This window comes from Nannobrachium achirus, assembly GCF_963921795.1.
Source record: "Nannobrachium achirus genome assembly, chromosome: 17".
Lineage (NCBI taxonomy): Eukaryota > Metazoa > Chordata > Actinopteri > Myctophiformes > Myctophidae > Nannobrachium > Nannobrachium achirus.
In genome coordinates, this window is record NC_137824.1 from 36,411,858 (window position 1) to 36,436,266 (window position 24,409).

At 44.1% G+C, this 24,409-nt stretch overlaps 2 protein-coding genes across 2 annotated transcripts in view; both read right to left on the reverse strand.

Annotated features, from left to right (window-relative positions):
- The window catches only part of tmem265 (transmembrane protein 265), a gene marked incomplete at its 3' end in the record, with an annotated part of 435,019 nt that overhangs the window by 36,546 nt on the left and 374,064 nt on the right, over window positions 1-24,409 (reverse strand). The gene's annotated exons all lie outside the window — the stretch shown is intronic.
- On the reverse strand, window positions 7,457-11,607 carry npas4a (neuronal PAS domain protein 4a; the record flags this gene model as incomplete). Its single annotated transcript, XM_080745402.1, has 8 exons — window positions 7,457-7,485; window positions 7,617-9,346; window positions 9,450-9,585; window positions 9,762-9,871; window positions 10,101-10,413; window positions 10,531-10,633; window positions 10,747-10,901; window positions 11,433-11,607. 8 exons carry the CDS (start codon window positions 11,605-11,607, stop codon window positions 7,457-7,459), a joined length of 2,751 nt encoding a protein of 916 aa, XP_080601528.1.

The window sequence follows — 24,409 nt, forward strand, 5'->3', positions numbered from 1 at the left end:
CGCCCCCAGTGGAGGACCCCCTACACTGCAGCTCACATAAAATGCCGTAACTCCGGCTAGGAGCAACCCGGACAGCCGGGGCCGGTACCTATTCGTCCGCCTTGCCGGCGCGGAGACCCCACCCCTCATTTCTCACATGGCCCTCTTCTAGCGCCACCATGAGGCCGATTCTTGCAAAACACATTTTTGGACACTGCTCCTACAATTTTTGCCCTAAAATCACGCAAATCGGTACACAGTATGTCTACACTCATCCCATCAACATGAATCTCTCCCATATAGCGCCACCTCCAGGACGATTTTTAAAAACCCATTTTTGGACACTGCTCCTACAGATTTTGCCCTAAAATCACGAAAATCACTACACAGTATGTCTACACTCATGTCATCAACATGGATCAGGAAGATTTTGGCAAAACACATTTTTGCCCTATTTGTGGAGATAAGTGACCTACGGTCGCTTATCTCCCGATTAGGGAGCCTTACTGGTTATTCTTATTAAGTGGTGCTATTGGAAGAAACTGTTTAACCGTGTGCTCTTCTCTATATGCCTCCTAAATCTAAAAAAGGGCTTTATTCAAGAATTCACAGACTTCTTGTCTTTCGTTGTGACTAATTCTAACAATCTCTCGATTCTTTTGGTGATATTATTCATATTTGTTGTCCATCGAAGCCTTTGGTCAGAGAGTTTTGACATCATATCGACTCTAATTTTTAGCAGTCAGTCATGGGCCCTGGAGGCTGCTTCACATGAACAGGCCTAATGTTTAACAATATGTTTTCCTGACTGCATTGTTGAGGTAAATGATTGTCCCATTAATTGTGCTTGATGCCACTTCTACAACTATATTTTCTAAACATTTCTGGCACGTTACAATTTCAATTACAATTTACAATTTAAGCGTTTAGCAGACGTTTTAAAGGGATAGTTCACCCCCAAAATTTTTTTTTTTTTCTATCGACTACTCGATACAGGCTTTGAAGATATGGGGTTTCCATATACTTTGATTGCTTTGTAGGCCAATATCTTTTTTTTGTACTATATGTGGGCAGCAACTGGAAGCCAGTGGAGGGAGTGGAGAAGGGGGGACACAATTTTGGCTGGTTAAAGACCAATTAATTTCTCTTGCTCCATTATGCACTCTCACAGACAGGAAGATCACTGCTAGGTTGGTGGAGCCTCTAACCTGCACTATTGAGGCCTCCCTTCATTGCCAAATTGTTGTCACAGAGAAATTGGTCACTCTGAATAGTGTGAAGAGTCTGTTGCCCTACTTAAAATCAAGTGTCTTAAAGTTAGAGCTCAGCCCTAGCTTAATGGTTACCCATGCCTTTACTCGGAGGCAGGTTTTCAGAGCATAACATGGAAAACAGACAAGTCGCAAGTGTGAGTTTCTGAGCAACTGCTTGACTAAATATCAGCATTTTTCATTTGTCACTATAAAAAAAATCAAACACAGTGAAGTGAGCGGTGCTTTTGAGCAGTTCATTTCATTAAGCTACTTGAATTAATTCTTATGTTGTCCATTAATTTGAAGTGTCGGAGTGTTGAGCAACTTGCGTGTCCAAGCTCAGAGCTGAAGCTGTGTGTGTGTGTGTGTGTGTGTGTGTGTGTGTGTGTGTGTGTGTGTGTGTGTGTGTGTGTGTGTGTGTGTGTGCGCGTGTGGGCTGCTCAACAGCGCCACTTGGTAACCCAGGCCTACCGCGGTATTGCAGTTGTTTTCATTATACTCATGTGCGTGAGTCTGCAAACAGATCTCTCGATTCTTTTGGTGATATTATTCATATTTGTTGTCCATCGAAGCCTTTGGTCAGAGAGTTTTGACATCATATCGACTCTAATTTTTAGCAGTCAGTCATGGGCCCTGGAGGCTGCTTCACATGAACAGGCCTAATGTTTAACAATATGTTTTCCTGACTGCATTGTTGAGGTAAATGATTGTCCCATTAATTGTGCTTGATGCCTACCGCGGTATAGGCTCTATGCATATACACCATTTTGTTCTACTTCCGGGTGTCTTTCGACTTCCTTCACAGGTGTTACTGATGATACTAATGAAGGGTCTGTTTGATTTATTGTACAGTGGTTCATTAATTTCAAGGACCCCCATAACGCTGTACAAATGGAATCAACAAATGGAATCAAATGGACCCTTGCAGGTCCATTTGCCTCCACTTGTACTGTCAGAGTTACACACCTGTATGGGGACATTTGGAACCCACTCAATGACACTTTGAGACCCACTGGTGTAGCAGAGTGTTTCCATAGTGACTCTGTTTGACCAGAATGGAACAGAGCCTTCATTAGTATCATCAGTAACACCTGTGAAGGAAGTCGAAAGACACCCGGAAGTAGAACAAAATGGCGTATATGCATATAGCCTATTGCAGTTGTTTTCATTATACTCATGAGCGTGAGTCTGCAAACAGAGACATAGGCCTACATATACAATGAATACATAGTTACATACACTCAAGGTCCTTGCACATTGGTGTGTTTTTTTCTGCCGAATATTGGAGTGAATTTACCTTTTTTTCTTTTCTTTTTTTTTCTTTTGCAGCTATCGCCAGATTCACCACTGGGTTTTTTCTCTCTCTCTCAGCGAAGGGGTCCTTGGCCTTTTTTTTTTTTTTTTTTTTTTCGTATTTCGAAAAGACAACGAAAAAACCCACCAATGCAACCACCTTCAGTCAAGCATGGGAGCGCTTGCAACGCACACAAATCACTTTGGTACAATCATTAGAGTAGTTGGCCCTGTTCTGTTGACACTGCCTGTCCTGATTGAAACAGCTGTCAAGTCATGTTTCAATATTTCTGTATTTGTCCACTTGGGGGCGCTCTAAAGTTTGTTTTATGTGTTGAATTCCTAATTAAGTGACATGTGTTTCATCTGGGTTCTTTCTAATCATGTTTTGTTGACTACACCTGTTGTGATAGAGAAGAGAGCTGTAAACATTCCACTGAGAGAGAGAAAGTAAAGTGAAACTGGAGTAAAATGGAATAGGAGTGAAGTAAGAAGTGGTCAGTATATGTTTGAGTCTTGCACTCATGTACATATTATTGTGAATGTACTAAATGTTTTGTTGTTTTTGTCTGTATGTCAGTACGGTGTTTACAGAAATAAACAGCAGTAAAACTGAATGCAGAGTCTTAATACTGGAGTCTAGGCCTACACTCAATGGGGCGGCACAATGATCATGCAACATCCTGACAACTGTGAAGCATTTATGGAGTTCAAGTACTGCACGTACACTTTTGAGGCACTTTTACTTTAGTATGTCCATTTTCTTTATACATATAATATATATTTTGTATAATTACTTTATAATAAATTAGACATTAAATACATGAACCCCTATTTTATACTCGAATAGCCTATCTACAAGCTTTCAATGCATCAAAATGTGACACAGATCTGCTATTTTTGAAAGATTTTGAGTACTTTTTCTTTTGATACATATACATTACATACATTTTTAATCCATTACTTGTATACTTTACTCAAGTAAAATGTGTAATACATTACATGCATTGCTAATTTTACCACTTAACTTAATGCTTCCATATTGCTGAATGCCTAGAGAGGCTGCTTGGGAAACTGAAGATCCCTGGTTTGATTCCCGGCCAGGCAGCTTGTCGAACCATCTGAGCAGCTATCAGCTGGGTGAAGATGAAAACTGAAGTACTTCTTCCACCACTGCTGTGAAGACCTTTTTTACACTGGTAAGATTGATGGTATAAGATCTGACATCTCACTTCCTACCCACGTTATCCATATTTCCTATTCTTCTTAACAAGATTGAATCGCTCTATCTCTCTCATCTGAATGGCCTAGTCTTCTTACTGTACATATGAAGCCTACAATTCCTATCCACCCCATGTTGCCTCATGCCTTTTGTGTTGTTGGTCAATGGCTCTTCCCCATCTATGGGTTGGCTTCTTATTAAAAAGTTCAACTTAAACCTTAATCATTTCTAAACCATCTTATCAAGGGTTCTGCCCCCCCCCCCCCCCCCTCAACTTTCTTCCTTTTTCTTGGCTTTTGAACATAAATAACATTCTGGAGACATTTCAGGTTTTATAGGGCACACACCACAGTAGGCTACTTAGTCAGTTCTGCTTAAAGTGTTAAAATGATTTAGGTTACTGTTGTTCAAGAATTTCCGAGAATTGTGCCATTTTAATTCCATTGCACAATGACACAGACTGTCTCAAGTGTGGGCTCGGCATTCTCAGGTTAGTACCTTACAGCATTTGGCTTCCAAACTAAAATATCTAACCTTTTCTGTTAATGTTGGCTGCATTTAGTATGTTACCTTTAATGTGGAAATTCTTTACTGATTTGACTCATCTTCATTAAACACTGGACAGCATTTGTTGTCATATTTATCAAATGAAGATTCCCCATATTGTTTTATTTGTGTCTTTGAAATATGCAGTATATTGTGCTTAGCTCTGCCCTCTACTTATAATGTTTCGGTCTTAAAATGAAAAACATATTTTTTGTAGATCAGTCACATTCTGGTGCAGTTCTTCTGTAGTCCACAAGATAGCAGCAGTGGGCTGTGTAGCATTTCTTTGTCTTTGCTGCAGTCAGGATTTGGAACAAAATGTTCACATGTTGGGAAAAAAGCTGCTTGTTGTACATCTTCGTTTCTTTAACATATTTTACACAATTAATTTGATGTTTGGAAGAAAGGCTGTCCTGGACATCTAGACACAAGCATGAGCTCAACCCATTTAACGCAACACATTGTGAGCTTGTAGACCAGCTATTTTCAGCTCGAGACATCGTTTTACAATATATACATTTGGCTTAATGTAATGTATGAACATACATAAAAGGTGTATCTCACTTAAATTTTCCCTATGGTTGTATGCCATCAATGTCTGTGTTCCTCTGGGATTTCTAATCAGGATCAACTTTCCATCCTTTAGGCTAATTACAAGGCATCAATTTGTCTCACATCCCTGTTTTACTGTACCTCCAATTTTAGCCCCTTCTCTCCCCCTTTCCCTCCCCCCGCTCTGCTCTCTTTCTCAATGGGAGGCTGAGAATAGAAGGCACTTGAATCAGAGCTGTGGTGCGGGGATGCCTATATATGGAGTCTACAGCATCACAGGTACACTCTGGCAGTGTGGGATGCTGTGATTTGTAAAAGGGGGTGTGGCGGTGGGAGTGGATGATAGGGTTTACGCGTGTGTGCGTATGTGAGCACATCATCCAAAGAAGGATGGCAGCCAGCCATTTTTTTTCTCTCTCTTTCTTTTCTTTTTTCTTTTTTGTATGTGCGCGGCTGCGCACACACGAGAGCCTCACTGCCGAGTGCTTGTGCGTCAGTGTGACTCAGATTGCGTCTCGTTCTGTCTCGTCATGCGTGTGCGTCAGTGCTGTTGCTGAGCGGACCTCACTCCGGGGGAAGAAATAGAGGAGAGAGTGTGAGAGAGGAGGAGGGAAGGAGAGAGGCAGGGATGATGATGATGATGATGGTAAGATGAGGAGGAGGATGATAATTGGGGGGAGATTACTGTGACGACAGAGACCACATCATTCTCTTTAAGTGCACTTTAATACAAATGCATTTGTTTGACAATCAAATACACTCATAAGCAACACAATTGAACACTGATCCACAATGTCCATTCTTCAATAAAGATATATATATATTTATATATATATATTCCATCTTGGGCAATAAAAATCTCTGTCTTTTATACAGACCAATAGCTATGCTATAGTTCATACAAATGTACAAATGTGTACAATCTTTCTCAAAAGAACATACTGTATGCCGTATCCACAGAAATAAGTAATGCATAATGCATTTAACATCTGCTTTGTTTTCCAAACATCACACATACAATATCATAATTTTACACGTATATTAAATTAGCCTTTAATAGCTAGAACGTAGGAATCAATCCTTTACTTGACCGTAGACAACTCTACGTGAGCATGTCGACACATGGGAATAGTACACTACCATTCTCAACCCGTGTCGCTTGGTAACTAAATAGAAATAGCACCCCATTCCCATTTTTCATTTTTTAAAACAAAACCTTCGTCATAGTCTTTAACCCCTCTCAAAAAAGAAGAATCACTCATTCAGAGTCAGTTGTGCCAAAGTACACCGCAAGCCCCATGCGGGGCTCACGATGTGTACCGTCCATCTGGTAATGGACGTGGATAAAAAGTTCTTTTTTTGCAGGTCGTGGCCGTGTCAAAGCAGACAGGAGCCGCTATAAGCTGCCAGCATTGCAAATATTGATGCTGCAAGAATATCCAGCCAACTGCCCTCAAGCCAAGGCTGACCTGCAGAGCACACATTCATTGTCTATAATGTACAGTACGATATAGCAGTGACTGAGTTGGCGCCATGGTCAGAGTCCCAGCATTCTTCCAGACGATCTCTACAAAGAGGGTTCCATTGGGCAAGGCCATGGACACCTTTGACATTCTTGAGACCTTCTGGTGCCAGAAGCTCTTCACGTGGTTTCTTTTGTCAGGATGTTTTTGTTGGTATGCAGTGCACATCATCACATTGATACACAGTTTTCAGATAGAGATACTTTATGGAATGTCACAGATACTGCAGCCGCATGCTCAAAGCTCAAAGCGTCTGGTTTTTAAGCGTAGCTGGGAATATCATTAAAGAGTTCAGTGTGGCTCATGGCTGGGCGGCTAGAGGAAGTCAGAGCTGGCTCCGAATCCTCCGATAACCGGATAGAATAATTTCTTATATAGAAATATGCTTCTGATTAATGATGCCATTAAGAGCATTGATAGCTGTCATCGCAAGTGTTTAGACAGAATGTAAACATAGTTATCCAGCGCATTTGAGTGTTTGGGTTTGCGTTGCTGCAAGACATCAGGCAGAAGTGCTATAAATAGCACTGTTTCTTTTTTTGTTCACAACAGTTTTTTTTTTTTTTTAAACATTTTTTAAACTTTTCACTACGAGTGAATACAAATGCGCGTCTGGAGATTAAACAGCGCGTACAAGTTCAGAGATACTGCTCTGTTTGGTCATAATGTGAAGCTCATATTACAGAGAAGCTGTCGAGACACCACATGGACTCAAAACCAGTTAAGAGTTATACTTTGTGAATGACCCTTTTGACAAGTGTTGCTCAATAGTGATAGATTTTCTATTGAAAAGTATTGAGCAACAGCCTTTTGAAAAAGGGTCATTTGACAAAGCATCCATTTGCTTTTAAAGGGTCCATGTGGATGCACCATTGTTAATGTTGCACCAGTCTTGCAGTAGAAGTAGTACACAGATTAATGAATGAACAAAAATCTTTGTTCTCAGTAGACATGTAGGAGTTTAAGTCCTTAAGTTGTATATACATTATGTATATTTATACACTTAATAATTTCTTACTTTTCAGTAAAAGGGGCTCCACAAAATATGACAATATGCCATACTTAATGAAGTAAGTCACAGACTTATTTTAGAACGGAGGAACACTTCCACTCCCATCTGAAACACAAGAAGGAAAGGGAGAAAGAGAGGTGGAGAAAGAGGTTAGAATTGTATGTTCAGACTTTCACTACTTGGCTTTATATCCAGAAACAGTTTATGCACAGAGGACAAACTGATAGCTCTCTCACCTTTGTGGAAGCACTGTGGCGATGATTGACGCTGGAGTTGATACAACTCAGGTTGTTGCCCTAAACCAGGGGCGATCGAGGCACCTGCCCCAAACATGGGTTCTAGAGCGGCCAGTTCCTCCAGGAGGGACTGGGTGCAAGTCACGGCGGATGTGGGTGAGGCTCCAGACGTGGAGATGGAGGGGGCGGGGGAGGCCATGAGGATGAGGGGAGGGGAAGCCGGGACAGAGGAGCAGGAGGACATGGGAGATGATGCCACCTCGACCTCCATAGCTTCCTCTGCTTCGCCCTCCCCCTCTGCCTCTGTGGCATCAGTCGTCCCGCTCCCTGCCATGGAGCTATGTTGCGTCGATTGGACGCTACAGATGTGGCCCACTCCCTCAAAGTGGGAGGGTTGGTGCCAGCAGACGGGGGTCTGGGGAGAGGCTGGGCTGGACGGGGAAGGGGAAGGGGAGGAGAGGAGCGGGGACTGGGGATTTGCTGAAAAGTCCTGGAAGAGATTCTCCAAGACGCTCTCTTCAAACAGAGAGTCATCTTCATCAAGGAACATGGGAGTGTCCAAACCTCTCCACACTTTCACAGGATAAAACTCCCCAAGCATGTGGACTGAATCAACATCAGCTCCATCCAGGGAGAGGGATGGGGAAGGGGAGGAGGAGGGAGGCGAGAGTTTGGATAAGAGAGGGTCCAGGTAGAATCCCTCTGCCAGAGTGCTGATATGCTGAGCTAACAGGGAGATCTCTGCCCTTTCCTTCTCCCTCTCTCTCTCCAGAGAGAAGAAGGAGAGGTAGGGCTGTTTGCCAGGGGAGGCCTCAGGGGTCAGGAGGCCATCGGGCGGACATTGGAGTGGTCCCAGGGGGACATCTACGTACAGTGGGCCTCGTACTTCAGGGAGGGTCATCACTGTGCAGTCACCGTCCATAGGGCTGTCAGGGGTCGGAGGCAGTTTCTCGTAGAGGCCGCCAGTGCAGGGCTCAATGGAGAACAACATCTCAGTGGTTGGGGTAGGGAGTGCCAGAGGCAAATTGGTGGACAGGGTGGATGGTGGAGCAGGGCTGGGGTTGGTCGTTGGTGGGGCAGAGGGAGCGACGGAGGTGGTGCTGGTGGCAGATGTGGATGAGGGTGGGGGTGTGGTGGTGCCCGTGGGGTCAAAACTAAAGAGGGGTTCGCCAAACAGAAATCCGGCCTCACCGAGCTGTGGTGTGTACGGGGGCGTGCACACAAACTCTTTGGTCTGCAGAGCTTGTGAGGCGGGCACCGGGGGTAGGGGCAGGGGGAGGGCAGGCAGTGGGGGATCAAGTTGGAAGGAGGGAGGCAGCAGAATGTTCTGGGTTAGGAAGTCTAAGTCTGCCACTGTTGCGACGGTAACTGGGGTCGGAGAGGAGGCGACAGAGGGGCTTTGCTCAGGAGCAGAGGACTGCGCCTGCTGAAAGAAGGCCTCCTCCTCCAGAGAAGAGATGCTGGAACGAGGGTCACCTTCCAGCTGCATGGCCTCAACAGACGCTCCTCCTGGCTCCTCAGAAGAGCCCACACTGCAGCCAGCACTAGTGCTGAAGTCAAACGACTGGGCAGACAGGCCACTGCTTCCTGGGGTGAAGACCTGGTCTGGGCTGGACAGGGGTGACTGGAGACTAAGGCTTTCCTGCTGAGGGGTACCAGTAGTCAGAACCAGCGTCAGCTGGGTCTGCTCTGAGCTTATTTGCTGACGCACTGCCCAGGCCTCGGAATCACTAAGGAGTAAATGAACAGAAAAGCTGATGGTTAGACTTCTCTATTCATTGTTCATCATTTCATATCTGAGCTGGGGCTGTGGTAACTAAGTCAATACCATACCTGATCATGTAGTTGTTGCTGCTGATGGGGACATCTCCAGTCTCCAGTTGTAGCACCATGTAGAGCCAAACCCAGGACTGGTCCTCAGCCTGCAATCGCACCACCATCTCTGCTCTGCCGTCCCCTCCCTCTCTCACTGTGAGGAGAGCAAACAACAACGCCAGTTAGAAACAGCCGTTGAGTCCTACTACTATTAATCATCATCATCATGTGATTATGCCAGTGGGTGCAGTGCATGTGTAAATGTGTGGGTGTGTGGCATCGTAACATGCTTTGAACTGGTAGGTTGCATAGAAAGGACAGTTTACTTACAGAGGCTGCGATGCTGCGAGGAGGCATGTGACAGATCCTGTGGGTGGAGCAGGCTGTACCACGAGCGGGAGCGAAGAGCTGCCACATCAAAGCCCAGATAGGCACTCACGCTGCAGGGGAGAGTGGGCGAAGACATGTTAGGATAATGTGGTTTCTACTCTTTTAGTTGTCACTTTACGAAAAGAATAATGTGTATGAAAGAAAAGGGAACCACAGGTGGGGGACATTTCTCTCTGTGTGTGTGTGTGTGTGTGTGTGTGTGTGTGTGTGTGTGTGTGTGTGTGTGTGTGTGTGTGTGTGTGTGTGTGTGTGTGTGTGTGTGTGTGTGTGTAAACTCACTTGTCCTGTGCGTTCTGAAGCCTCATGTCTCTGCCATGCTGCGAGTGGAAACAAGCCAGGAAGAAGTTCCTCTCAGCAGAGGGGGAGGAGGTGGGGATGGATTCCCTCTCTTCCCCTCCTGCCAGGGAGGTGCGGGAAGGACTGGTCTCCAGAGGAGTACAGAAACACACCCAGACAGGGTTGGAGGTCCAGTAGGAGCCGGCGGCAGAGGCGGGGGGAGAGATGCAGCGAGCGCGGATCAGAACCAGCTTGTCCCCGGCACTCTGCCGACGCACAGACTTTGAGGCGTTGAAGCGACAGCGAAACAGGCGGTCTGCACAGAGAAGAGTGGGAAAAGAAGGATGGTTGGTGAAAATAGAGTGCGAAACTGCACTTTGTTTAACTGTTTAAACAGTAACGCTGAAGGGTACTGCTTCTGTTGAGGTCTTACCTGTCTCAGGTGATGTAGTGTTCGACAGGTTGGTCCTCATGATGAAGTGATCCGAGGCGTCAATGATGTCATACACACTATCCCCCTGAGCAACAAGATCAACCTAGAAAGAAAATAAATAAATGTTATTTATTATGAAACGCTAAAAAAAACATGTAGGAATGCAACTGAGGGAGTTTATTGATTTGTGATGGTCTACGCGGCACATTGACTGACCATGGAGTGGCCAAGATGCTCGGAGACACCGTCTGTCAAGTAGAGAAGCTTCCCTTCCCCCGTCAACAGCATTAGGAATCCAGGCAGCGCCTGCACCAACTCTGATAGCTCATGGAATGAGAGAAAGCCGGCGGTATCCTGGGCACTCCCCGCTTCTAAAGTGAATAGAAAAGAGCAACAAATTAGAGGCTGTCACTTTTGTTTAGATATAAAAATTAAATAAGAATAAAAACAGAGAGAGGAAATAATAATTCTAGCACGCCATAAACGCGACATTCTGCCCCCTTTCTTCCCCGCAACACAACCAACAGCGTCATCGTGGATTCAGCACCGCGGACAGCGTCGCTCGAAACAGTGCAGTGGGTCGCTGTCTAAGGTGCTGAAACGCCCCGAGAGCCTCGTTTCAGCACCACGGACAGCGATACATTGTATTATTTCCAGCCTCTGTCATGATTTGTCATTAGTATTATCGACCCTATACTGAATGTGTTTTTTTTTTTCAGCGATGGCATTCATTCAACCATAAGAAGTTGCATGCGCTGACACTTGTTGATTCCACCCACGAGCCGCAGCTAAACTAACTGTGGGGGGGAACATGGCTGCCTAGTATGAAGGAATTTGAATTCTAGCACAGTTAACAGGAACGAAATGAATCAACAGGTAGTTTACAAGAATGTCCCTCTCACCTTGGGAGAAGAAGACAGATTTCCTGGTGTAGATGCAGGCGAGGGACATGATGTGTAGGTAGGAGAGCCGTGCTTTATCTGCATCAGAGATGGGTAGTAGGTCCTTCAGGATCCGGATCTCCGCGTTGATCTGGTCCCTCCGAGCCTTGGATGCTCCTTTAGTTGAGCGATACATTGCGGCGTGCTACCAAGTAATTCCTCTAAATGTAACTTAACAGAGCTCTGGGTGAGCTTTTAGTTGAAGTCTTGTGGGATCTCCAATCTCCAAGACGTGCCACAGAGACAGTAAACGAGCCTCAGAAGCTGTGCTGCTATTGGACTTTCATCTCTCTCTCTTGTCTTCTTCTCCAGAGCAAGGTTTTAAAAACCTTCTCCTTGTATCGTTTGTCAACTGTCTTTCTGCCTCTGCAGCTCCGTCCTGCTGCAGGTGGATGAGTGTCTGTCTGTCCCCCCTCTGTCAGATCTAGGCTATAAGTAAGTCAAATCTGCGGCTGTGTGCATGGAGCCGTCTCTTCTATAGCCCACGAAGTCCGGGCAATGATATATCTTGGTTGTTATGAGGGTACTCTGCTCGTTGGCGACTTATATAGGCTGGGACTCCGCCTGGAGTAGGGGGGCCCCCGACGCACCAACACCGACGTAAGAGGCAGAGGGGGGGCCAGAGGAGAGGGGGGAGATATGCATCTAGATCAGTGTGTTAGAGCAGCGCTGCTGCAACTCTCTCTCCTCCTCCCTCCATCATCTGCCCTCTCCGCGCGGTGACTCTCTCTCCGACGTCAGACCCCCTCCTCTTCTCTACTCCGCTGCTGATGACGTCGGCCCTGAAGCAGGGAGCTCCGGCGACGCAAAAAGCCCGATTTGGACAAAACCGAGTAAATGGGCGGAGTCCAGCCGAGCAAGGGCGGAGCTAACCGTTATAACGTAGACGGAGTCACCACCGGGCTCCGGTGTATTGATGGGGGAGGGGCGGTGGTGTAAAGTAACTAAGTACATTTACTTAAATGTAGGCCTACTTAAGTAGTAGGCAAAAATGTTGACTCTGTATCTGTACTTTACTTGAGTATTTCCAATTTTCACTTACTCCACTACATCTCGGATCCAAATATTGTAGGCTACTTTTACTTTCACATTACATTTCTTTCAAAACTTTAGTTGGCCTACTGTACATTTTGATTATTATTACAAAGCATAGGCCTACATTAACCTAACCCTAGCCCTAGATGTATTTTGGCCATTTCAAAATAGCCGATCTATCTACAAGCTCTCAATGCATTGAGCTTGTAGATCTGCTATTTTGAAAAGATTTGTATACATTTTGAAAACTTGAAATGGGACAATCTGCACAATGACTAGGCTATTTTTACTTTTGGTACCGCAGCCTACATTTTTGATGCCAATACTTTTGTAGGCCTACTTTTACTCAAGTAGGCTACATTTTGAATTCCGGACTTTTACTTGTAACAGAGTATTTCTACATTGCAGTATTGATATACTTTTAAGTAAGAAATGTGAGTACTTTTACCACCATTGGGGAGGGGAGGGGAGGGCAGGGAAGGGAGGGTTCGAGATGCATACAAAACTGGTAGCTCTGCTCTGTGTTTATATATGCCTGGCTGGCACCAGCCCGTCCACCTCAGCCTGTATAAGCTACCAGTCAATAATCAGTAAGTCAATAAACCTACCATGGGTTCTTGTTCTTATGAATGACGACTTTAACGTGACCATTGTTTATTGTAAACAATGACTCAGAATATCAGATTATGCACGCAATCCACCTCTGCATTGTGGAACAGAAATTGTCTGTCATTTGAGGATGTTGAAGCTCGGGTGTTTTTTTTATTTATCATAATGCTCCTTTTTCTGACATTTCTTTAAGAATGACAAATCACTCAATAACAGATTGTGCCGCTGAGAAATCGCGACGCATCGTAAGCTTATCAGCTATTTTCAACGAACGCCAACGTAACGGATGCGTAAACGTAGCCTACATAATTATCCCGCTATTTTATGCAATCTAATGTTAACCAGGCAATTAAAACTTGCTGGTCGTTCCCCAGTGTCTTATAGATTGCCACGTCAGAATAGCCTAAACAGAATACCTGTAACTGTAAGTCATCATCGATCTTTGTCGGTGTTAATTTGCTCAGCTTGCTATGAGGAGACACATTTTTAAACATTTTGTTAGTTTTTCCCTAAATAATGGCGTTGTGAGGCTAAGGCAAAATAGCCTACACTGCGCAAAATATGGGACTAGTCATTTTTCTCAAACAAAACGATCATCTTTAACGAGTTAATGAGGCTTAGAGACCATTCACCAAGGGTAAATTCACGTGCATCATTCGTTGCACCACTATTATGTGTTGCAGCGCACACGAGGTAAATGTTTCTATAAATAGCTCTCACCGGTGACTGACACGGCCACTGCAAAGACGCGCCCCCGCACACTGCTCCAATTGTCCTATTTATAGGCAAGATGTTTTGAGTTGGAGCCAAAAATAGGCTCTCATCATCCACTTGTGATAAAAAAAAATCGCAGTGAGGTCGACGTTGGTCCATTCATGATTTTCCTTTTTTATTTATCAGTGATTGTGTTTGTCCTTTCCCTCTCAAGGTCTTTTCTTTTCATAAACATTTACAAAATGAGTTGGGGATGAAACATCAGTGTTGCAAGAGGTAACCTTCACATATTTCAGGATATGGACTGGGTGTAAAAACTCAGGATAGGCCTATGGGAAAATATTGATATGGGATATGGAAATTGATTTATTCTTGAAACTCAATGCTATTTCTATCTCTACTAGTTTTTTGCATCCTGTATTCCTCGTGTCAGCACTTCTGCTCTTGATTCATGTAGTCTCTTCTTCAGACTGTCCTCGGTGGAGCTTCCACGTCATGTCAGTGTTTAACTGTTGGTGCAGTGCAGTCAATCATTTTCATGTACTCAGCTGTGTTTCCATTGGTCTTGTTCTTGCGACCGTCAGATCGCAAGTTACTATGAAGTGGCTGTCTGGCTGTCCGTCCGTCCGTCCGTCCGTCCGTCCGTCCGTCACGCCACACTTTTGCCCCTACTCTCTCTCTGGCACCGATGCCAAACTTTGCACGCACACTCCTTGAATGGCAAATCACAACCTCCAGCCCTGATTTCTCACATGGCCCTCTTCTAGCGCCACCATCAGGCCGTTTTTTTTGCAAAACACATTTTTGGACACTGCTCCTACAGATTTTGGCCTAAAATCACGCAAAGCGGTACACAGTATCTCTAAAGTCATGTCATCAACATGAATCTGTCCCATTTGCCATATTCCCTCCTGATTGGCTACGATTGCCTTCTAAAGTTTGTGTATGCGACGTGACGGTCGCTTATCTCCCGATTAGGGAGTCTTACAGTTAAAGGTGAGATGACTGGAGTCTGTTCTTGTCACATAACTACAAAATCAGAAAGGCTCTTCTGCAAGTTGTTTACTCGGTTCATTTAGGAGATCGCATTTTTGCATCTGATCTTGGAATGTGTTCTGCTAACTGAAGCCTTAAATAATCCAGTATTTTTCCAGAACTGTCTCCAAAGGCCTGTAACAATCATTACAACACCTGGTATGTTTCACCGCTTCTCGCCCTTAGGGCTTCTTACTGGTGACATATTCTTTAAAATAAACAACATTATTTTGTTGTTATTAGTTTGAAGAGAGGCAATGATGTCAAAAGACGGCAGTGGCTCAGGAGGTAGAGCTCCCACTTGTGATACCCAGTTCGAACCCGGGCTCTCCCAGAGTCCTTGAGCAAGACACTGAACCCCTAATATCTGCTGATGAGCAGGTTGGTGGCTTGCTTGCATGGTTTCTTCCACCGTCGGTGTGTGAATGTTATGCACATTGTGAAGCGCCTAGGATAAAGCTGCTAAATAAATGCACCATTTACAAACTCTTGCAAAGTTAAAGGGCTCTGTGTTCTCATTTGTGAGAAACTCTAGACTTCTATTATCCTATTAATTATTAGGGTATTTGTTGTACTATTAGTAGTAAACAGTGTTCAAGTTTGATTTCCTGTCATGATGCCATAAACAGTGACCAGGTTTAGAGCCAGACCGATACTGCTAGAGTCTAGCTGTATCGGGTCTAGCAGCTAGACCCATGGGAGATGTGCATAACGTAGGTAGGCCTAGGTTGGTTTGTATTTTTCTTAACCCTACCAGTGCCAGCCCCTAGATGGCGCCAAAGAATGCCAGGCTTTCTCCCATAGGCGAGCGCATTAGCATCCGGGGACTCACGTTGCAGTGACGCGCGTGCTCACGTTCGTGCACGTCATGGAAAGGTCCCGGATGATAATGCTAACAGAATAGCTATTCCCATTTTGTCATTTTAAAGATCATTTTTCGGCGATTTTGCCGTAAATAAACCTCGCGCCACATCCCTAAAAACACAATCCAGAGATATGGGCCTCCAAAGATGTGGTTTTTCATTGGATTCGGCGGCGATTCGCGGCTACGTTCGCGGCTCGCGGCCGGCATGGCTTCCCCAGGATTTGGACCACTGGATTTTAAATTTAGGCTCAGGCTTCAGAAGGCCTCGGATCATTTTATTAATTTCATTAAAAATCCCGAACATGTTCGGGATAGGCACACTGGACTACGTTCCGGAAGCGGCGCTGAACATTCGGTGAACATTGGGGGTCTCAAAAATGTATTTTAAACCATTTTTAATGGAATATATCGTCGGACCATGTAAAATGGCTAGCTGGCTAGCGTAGGACGAGCCAGGACCACCCACGACTCTACAAGCAGCTCAGGGTAAGTCAATTAATAAAAAAAAAAATTGTTTTGGATTGAACATATCCCGAACATGTTCGGGATAGGCACAGAATGAGTTAAGTGTGGTCAAGTAATTATTTTTGCAGTTATTATATAGAGTTTGCATGTGTGTATGTTGCGTTAACTTGTTTCTTTTTGCCACTGATCATGACCAGATCTGAGCCCAATGATCACAAAGGATCTGTCAATTAGACACAAGACTGAGGTGACCATTTAGTAGAGCACAGTATTTTTGGCTGGAGAAAAGCAGGGGACATTTAAAAGGGCAGAACACCAAGAGGCCAAAGGATCAGACGTGTCCATGCCAGGAGTGTCTCTCTTTTATTAATCTCTCAAGAACAGACTCTGATCAAATGAAAAGGAACAAAACAGAGTGGGCGTTCCCTTTTATTTGACGATGGTTAGCCAGATTGCTCTTTTATTGTCTCCACCAGCTGAAGGCATGGGGGAGAGTATGTTTTCGCCCCTGTCCGTGTGTGTGTGTGTGTGTGTGTGTGTGTGTGTGTGTGTGTGTGTGTGTGTGTGTGTGTGTGTGTGTGTGTGTGTGTGTGTGTGTGTGTGTCCGTCCGTCCGTCTGTTACCAGCTGTTCTCCGGCGCGGTTGGTACGGTAGCTGCCAAATTGAGCACACAAAGCACACTCCCTGAATCTCAATTCAGAACCTCTGCCCCACATTTCTCACATGGCCCTGCCCCACATTTCGCACCGCTCGCTTGGCAGCGACTCCCGGGGCTCATCCGCGGCTAGGAAACCAGTGGCAGTCGCTTCACATCCCACAAAGGGATTCCCTTTTTTCTTTTTTTTCCCTTTGACCACTAGAAGGTGCAATTGCATTGCTTATGAAGCGCAGCGCTTTCAGCGTCCTGCCCAGACGCACTGAGATTCTTTGTATCCGTTGGGGGGGGGGGGGTGACACAGCGTCATGGGTGAGACGCAGTGAGGGTGAGAATGGGGGGGGGGTGACACAGCGTCATGGGTGAGACGCAGTGAGGGTGAGAATGTGTTGGCACGTTCCCACTAGGCAGAGGAAGAAATGCCACTTCAAATTTTTCAAATCAGCCTCATGGTGGCGCTATAACAGGCCAATTTGTGTTTTTACCTTTAACTCCACCGATAAGTGGAAAACCTTGTATGCGCACTCCCTAGACTAGAGGCTAAGGATAAACCTTTGCCCTGCATTTTTCACATTTGCCTTTTATAGCGCCACCAGAAGGACAACACATTCTTTGCTAGCCTATTACTCCATCAGATTTTCTCCAACACGCAAATCAGTACACAGTGTCTCTATAGTCATGTGATCAAGACCAATCCGTCTGATATTTCATATTCCATCCTAATTGGCTAATATTGGCTTCCAAAGTTTTCAGCATTGCTCTGTTTTTGAACAAAATGCCTCAAATCATCAATGCAGCTTGCGATTGCAATGAAATTTGCAACACATATTCCCACTAGGTGAAGGAACAAATGCTACCCTTTTCACATTGGCCTGTTATAGCGCCACCAGCAGGTAGACTTTAGCATATCACATTTTTGGAACACAATGCCTCAAATCATGCATGCAGTGTCCGATTGCCATGTAAGATTGGGAAGAACACATGCCACCCTTACATTGGCCTATTATAGTGCCACCAGGACGCCTGGCCTGGTGGAGACTTGTGCTCGGAAGAGCACTGCTTCTAGTCTTGGCTTGATTAGTTTGCCTTCCGGTTTTAACATTGTTTTAGGCTATTGAATTGTGGACGCCTATATCATTTTGTGTTTTATTCCATTTATTTTATTATTTTAACATTGTGTCTGTTTTTTACCAGGGTTTTAGATCCCCATCTGTAACAGGGTTTTAATGATGATACATTCATTTTATAGGAATCTGGTTTCTGTGGTTTGGTTGGATTGAAAAACTGCTCTTCCCCCAAATTAAAAGAGCCTGTGTTTCATAAAATAGGCCAACGGCGACTCCTGTTTCTAGGTGGTGTAGTCGACAACTTTTATCGTTACTTTGTAGAATTGATATGGAGGCAGTGTGAGAACTTGGTATCATTGCACTTGTGATAATACACTTTATAATAATAAGCTTTATAGTCTAAAATGTCATCAGTGCACTGAAACAATAAACTTCACTGAAAATTGTATATAATTATAATTAATGAGGAAAGAAAATCACAAATAAAATGATTTTTAAATTACCACAAGCATCTTTTGTTTAGTGTGGTTGCCCCCACAGGGCACTATAGTACTTGTCCGACTTTATTCCATCTTCCATTCCAAGTAAACTTTATTTGCAGCAGAATTCCTCCCACAGTTTTGATGGCACTTGGGCCATTATGTCAAATCGACCGGCTTCATTGGGACACACGTGTGTGCTATTTTGCTAAGAGATACTTTATGTGCATGCATAAAGTGAATGGAAGTGGCAAATCGAGTAGGCAAAGTGAGTTTAACGTCGTTTAACGCCGTTTAATGCAATCAGATAGGACTTTTCTGTTTGGATGGCCAGAAAGTAGTTTTTGCCACTCACTAGGCGTTCCCACATAACTTCCGGGTATGATGATGATGTATTCGTGAATTAATTTCTCCATTGACTTTAATTAAAAATACACTTTTCACAGATATGGATTTGATGTCTGACATCATCATGTCTGACATCATAGACCATATGAGACTGACAGAGTATGTCCATATATAGATCACATGAGAATGACAGTATGTCCATATATGGGCATTCCAAGATTAATATTGATGACATCAGGGATTTCCATATATGGGCATGAAAGGGACATGGGACAGACACAGAGATCTTCATATGGCCATTCAAATATTAGTGAATTCATTTCCCCCATTATGAAAGGGGACCACAGCAACCACACTTGCAATTTACAATTGCATCTTTCTAGTTAAAGGTGAATCGAGAGCCTCTCTCATTTTTGAATGGCTCTCAGAGCATTTCAGCTGCAGTACCACCTTTGGCCTGAACTGCGCCATCCCCCCCAAAATCTTTTTGAAATTCTTTTTTTTTTTTTTTTTTTTTGTTGTTGATGATGACGTCACAATCGGCAGATGACGTCACAATCGGCAGCAAATCTGGATAGCCTGTTTTGAGAACCCGTGGGATACTTTTAACCTTCGCCTTCTCAAAACCAGAGAAAGACACAACGGTCAGAAATGGGACTTGAGGATAGAAGGTGCTAGTGGGACCCCAAAAAAAGGTTTTAAAATAGGAAAAGTGACATTTCATGGTGTATCACCTTTAAGATTTGTGTCAGGCTTTCCTGCCTTTATTGATATTTCAAGTGAAGATAAACAGGAAAGAGGGAGAGAGAGAGATGGGGAGAGACACGCAGCAAAGGTCATCGGGAACAGGACTCGAACCCACTACACAGTGTCAGGCATTAGAGCCTATGTGGTATGCACCTGGACCGCCAGGCCAGCGGGCTTCCCCACCCCAAGCATCTTTAACCACATTATGTTCCTAAAAAGGTTTTCACATCAGCGTATATCGGAAAACATACACCAATACCGATCTGTGAATATCAGCTGATGAAACCGGTTGACCGGTGAAATCATTCAGGCTCTAATGTTTTCTTTGTTTGTTTTCTTGGCAGAATAAGTATCAAGTTACAACATATTGAAAGACAATGTGAAAGACAGTTCTACATCCTGATTTACTGTACCTGCTGCACAGGTGAGTCTCATCTTGACTGGGTTGTGGTTATATAGACAATCATGGAAGTTCTTCCAGAGACGGCCCATAATGTTGAGTGGAGTGATAATGTCGGCTTCGATGCTCAACCAAAATAGAACTCATGTTTATGCAGGAGCTCTCTGAATAAAAAGCGCTTTCCTCTCTGCCGTCTCATAGGTACTTAATGTGTCCCAGGGTCCTACTCACCCTGTGTTGTCTCACTAGTGGCCAAGCATAAATTGCTAGCACTTCTATTGTTATTGTTATCATGTTAATGCTCTGTACAGTAGGTATAGGTGGCATGGGATTTGGAAACATGGCTAAAGTGCAGACTGCAGACTAGAGAGCTACAAGTGTATTTTTCTCTCAGTGGTGAATGGACACCATTTTGCCTCAATATCCATACTAGACACTAAGTACTCACACTGAGGGACGCACTCACACACACACACACACACACACACAATACATACATACATACACGCACGCACGCACGCTCGCTCGCTCGCTCACTCACTCACTCACTCACTCACTCACTCACTCACTCACTCACTCACTCACTCATTTCTTTCTTTCTCTCTTACTCAGTCACTCACTCACAATGGCCAGATGGACAGACACAGCAGATTTTTTAGATATGTCTCATCATCCCCCACTGTTAGTGACTCCAACAAGCAACACACTCTCCACCTGCCAGGTGCGACTTTCACGGCTTTCACTGTTGCTGAACAGTGAAAGATGTCAAACAGTAGGCTACTGTCTGTTCCTCTTATTAGACTGAGTCACCATGCACACACATCACAGCAGCCCTGGAGGCTCATCAGGCTCAAATCTAACTGTACAACATCCATCATGGACGCCTTAACGACAGTGGTGGACAAAGTACTCAACACCAGTACTTGGGTCAAAGAATAGATACTCCTGGTCAAATATTACTCAAACACAAGTAGAAGTACTGGAGTACTTAATGCTTAAGTTTTCGAAGGTACAAGCTTTTAAAATACTTAAGGATTAAAAATACAAATTACAAAGTACAGTGTCTTTTTAAACGATGCATTGCTGTATTGACATTTTCACATTTCAGACACAAGCTCACAACGCGTCGCACCGCAATGCGCTGTCAACTTGTATTTCACTGCCTATTTTCAGTGGTCATTGGAGTAAAAAGTACAACATTTGTCTTTGAAATGTATTCTCAAATAAAGTACTGATACATACAAAGTTGTGGACATTACTCAAGTAAAAGTACTTCGCTACTGTCCACCACTGCTTATCAGACTCAAAACATACTGTTCTCCATCCGCCGCATCTTCGATACCTTAACCATAAAAAAGCACATCAATTATACAATTAGAGAGGGTCATAGTTCTCAAATACACAGATACAAAAAGGTTGATATAAATAGGACAAGTACATTATTTCTTCAGCCCTTTAGAGATAAGAATGAGGCGGTTGGCGGTTACAGAAAATACTTTGAGGGTTAATAAAATGTCACACACTTGCGGTGAAGATGAAGGATACTTGTGCCTTTTATTTTCTCTGAGATTCTTTTTCTCTGTTTATTTTTACACCCCGAGAATCAAGGTCCTTACCCCTCTTCTTGAAAGGAAGGAGCTAATCTGTCGCCTAGCAACACCTCCCACTCCTCATCGCAGAGAGAGCGAGATATGGAGGTACAGAGAGAGAGAGAGAGAGAGAGTGTGTGTGTGTGTGTGCGTGCGTGCGTGCGTGCGTGCGTGCGTGCGTGCGTGCGTGCGTGTGTGTGTGTGTGTGTGTGGTACAGTGGTGTTCAGGTACAGAAGGGATTTGTTTAGTCAGTTGTGGAGGTCACTGTGTGTGTGTGTGTGTGTGTGTGTGTGTGTGTGTGTGTGTGTGTGTGTGTGTGTGTGTGTGTGTGTGTGTGTGTGCGTGCGTGCGTGCGTGCGTGCGTGCGTGCGTGCGTGCGTGCGTGCGTGCGTGCGTGCGTGCGTGCGTGCGTGCGTGCGTGCGTGCGCAAGGCATTAGCCGTGTCTTTGAGTCTTCGAAATAAGTGCTCAATAGCTCAATAATTTCAAATGTTCTTACAGCAGTCCAGTTAGTGAAGAAGAAGAAAGAAGGCTGCGATGTATGAAGGCACACCGTCACACTCTCAAACTCTTATAACAGCTAGTGCCTGCCTGTAACACCTTGTGCCTGTTTTTCTGCTCTATTTCTAGAGAAGAGATTCTAAAAGCTTCAGTTCTGTTCTCTGTTGTGTCAGGCTTTCTGTGTCCCCAAGGTCCTTGAATTATACTTAGACTCGCTGGAGAACATGAGTACAATATATTGGTAAATATAGCCCAGATCATTCATTCAGGGATGCAGTCCATCCCTCATGAAACTGAATGTCTGAGATTACTCAAGGATAAATGGGCATCAGAACTAATTCACAGGTTTAACATGCAATGGAAAGTAACATCTTGCTTACACATTATCGATATGACGTGTAGAGATAAGGATTCTAGAGAAAGTCTTGCTCTCACCAGCACCATGGAGGCTGCATACCACAGTATACCAAAGCAAATACTGGTTTCATTTTACTTGAGGTTTTATCACTCTATTTTGTCCTTCCGTGTTCTTAAAGAGGTCATGAGATCATTCTGCTGCCTGAGGAGGATCTTGAGCATCGTCTGGCTAGAGCCCATCAGTCATAATGATCTCTGGCAGAAAACGGGTTCACCACCAATCAACCACACACATCACCAGGCAAGCCATTAGATGGAACCCCCAAGGCACAAGAAAGAGAGGCAGGAACACCAGGCACAGAGATCTTGAGGTGGACATTAAGTAGAGCAGGCTGACATGGAAACAGCAGGAAAGGAAAGCCAGGATAGAAGACTATGGTGTACTGTGGTCAATGGCCATGCAAAAGAGCGATAGGCTTATGTGCAGTAAGTAAGAAGTACTGTAGTAAGCATGCAACTCAGATGACAAATTTGCCCAAGAACTAAACCTGTCTGTACATGATCTAATCAGAACTAAATATTAGAGACAGAGGGCTCTATTTTGATTGTCTTAAGTACCTGCTCTTATGCCGTAACTTAAAGGCCTGTCCATACTGTCTCCGACCACCGAACCTTTCGTCGGAAAGGTCCAGTTCAACTACAAAATTACGTCACTCGCATCTTCTGAAAAACATTACCCCGAATTAGTGTTCGGAAAGCTGCACGTTGGAAAGTCGGAACTCTCAGACGAAAAGATCGATGGTCGGAGACAGTATGGACAGGCCTTTAAGTTAAGGCATAAGAGCTGGCACTTAAGACAATCAAAATACAGCCCAGAATGACATGTTGTTCTGGCCAATCAGAAGTCTGATCAGGGCAGGCTGATATGCTGATTCAGCTTGGAGAAAGGACAAAATCACACAGAATGCACATGAGAAGTGAATAGAACAATTGAGAGAGAATTTGTTGTTGAACTCTAGAAGAAACTAATAAATACAAAGCACGAAGGAGCAGGGTAACTCACACATTGTTTGTTCTACGTAAGTTCATTCGAGAGCAACACATAAGTGAAATTTGTTTTGATGTGTGGTGGTAGTAGCCAACTTCCGTAATCCAGGAGAGAATGCCTTTTCCGGAAGAGGGCGGTTTACAAGGCTAGTGGTGTTTAACTTCTAGAAACCAATTTTTGATTTTACTGGGACAGGCATTTCACATTTTGATTTACTGAAAGCGTAATAGTAAAAAATGGGGTGTTGAACGTAATGTATAATAGACGGTAGATTACTATGATACTGATTAGATTCCTCTGCCCCTGTCTGTTGACAGGTTGGATTGGATCTTATTTCCAGTTGACTTTTCCAATTGATGGCGAACCTTCCCACCAAAATCTAGAGGGAGAGAGAGCGGGTATTCGACTTGAGATCACTGGACACTGGACAGTTCTACTGGTGTGGTAGGCCTACTTCTGCAATTCAGATACTTACCCGGATACCTACTTTTCCCACCTGGAACCTGCTTGGTTTATACTGGAACTCTGAACCTCATGTACAGTATACTGATACTTAACCTTTTCATTCCTGGAACTGGGAGCAGTGATTGAATGGTAAAAATAATGACCTATTGTACAGTAGATGTTGTACATTGTTATTGTAATTGGCGTATTGTGTCATTGATTTCACTGGATCAGAACAAAACTTGAATGACTGAGGATAGGGAGCACAAAAGAAAGAGTGGCTGCAAGCAATTGCAAATTGTTAAATTACCAATAACAAATAATCTGTTATTTTTCAATATAAGAGCCGTCAATCATTTAACATTTAACCCATTTGTGTCTGAGTCTCATTGAAGCATTCCCCACAGCTCCAGAAGTCGAACCTACACAATTAGTGGTCTAGATCACACTATAGTGCCATATTTGGCACAAGTCCGTATTACACAAGTATTATTTGAGGCCAGAGCACTATCATGTACAATATACCAGTGGTTCCCAAATGTTTTAGCTTGTGAGCTTGTAGATCAACTATTTTAACTAC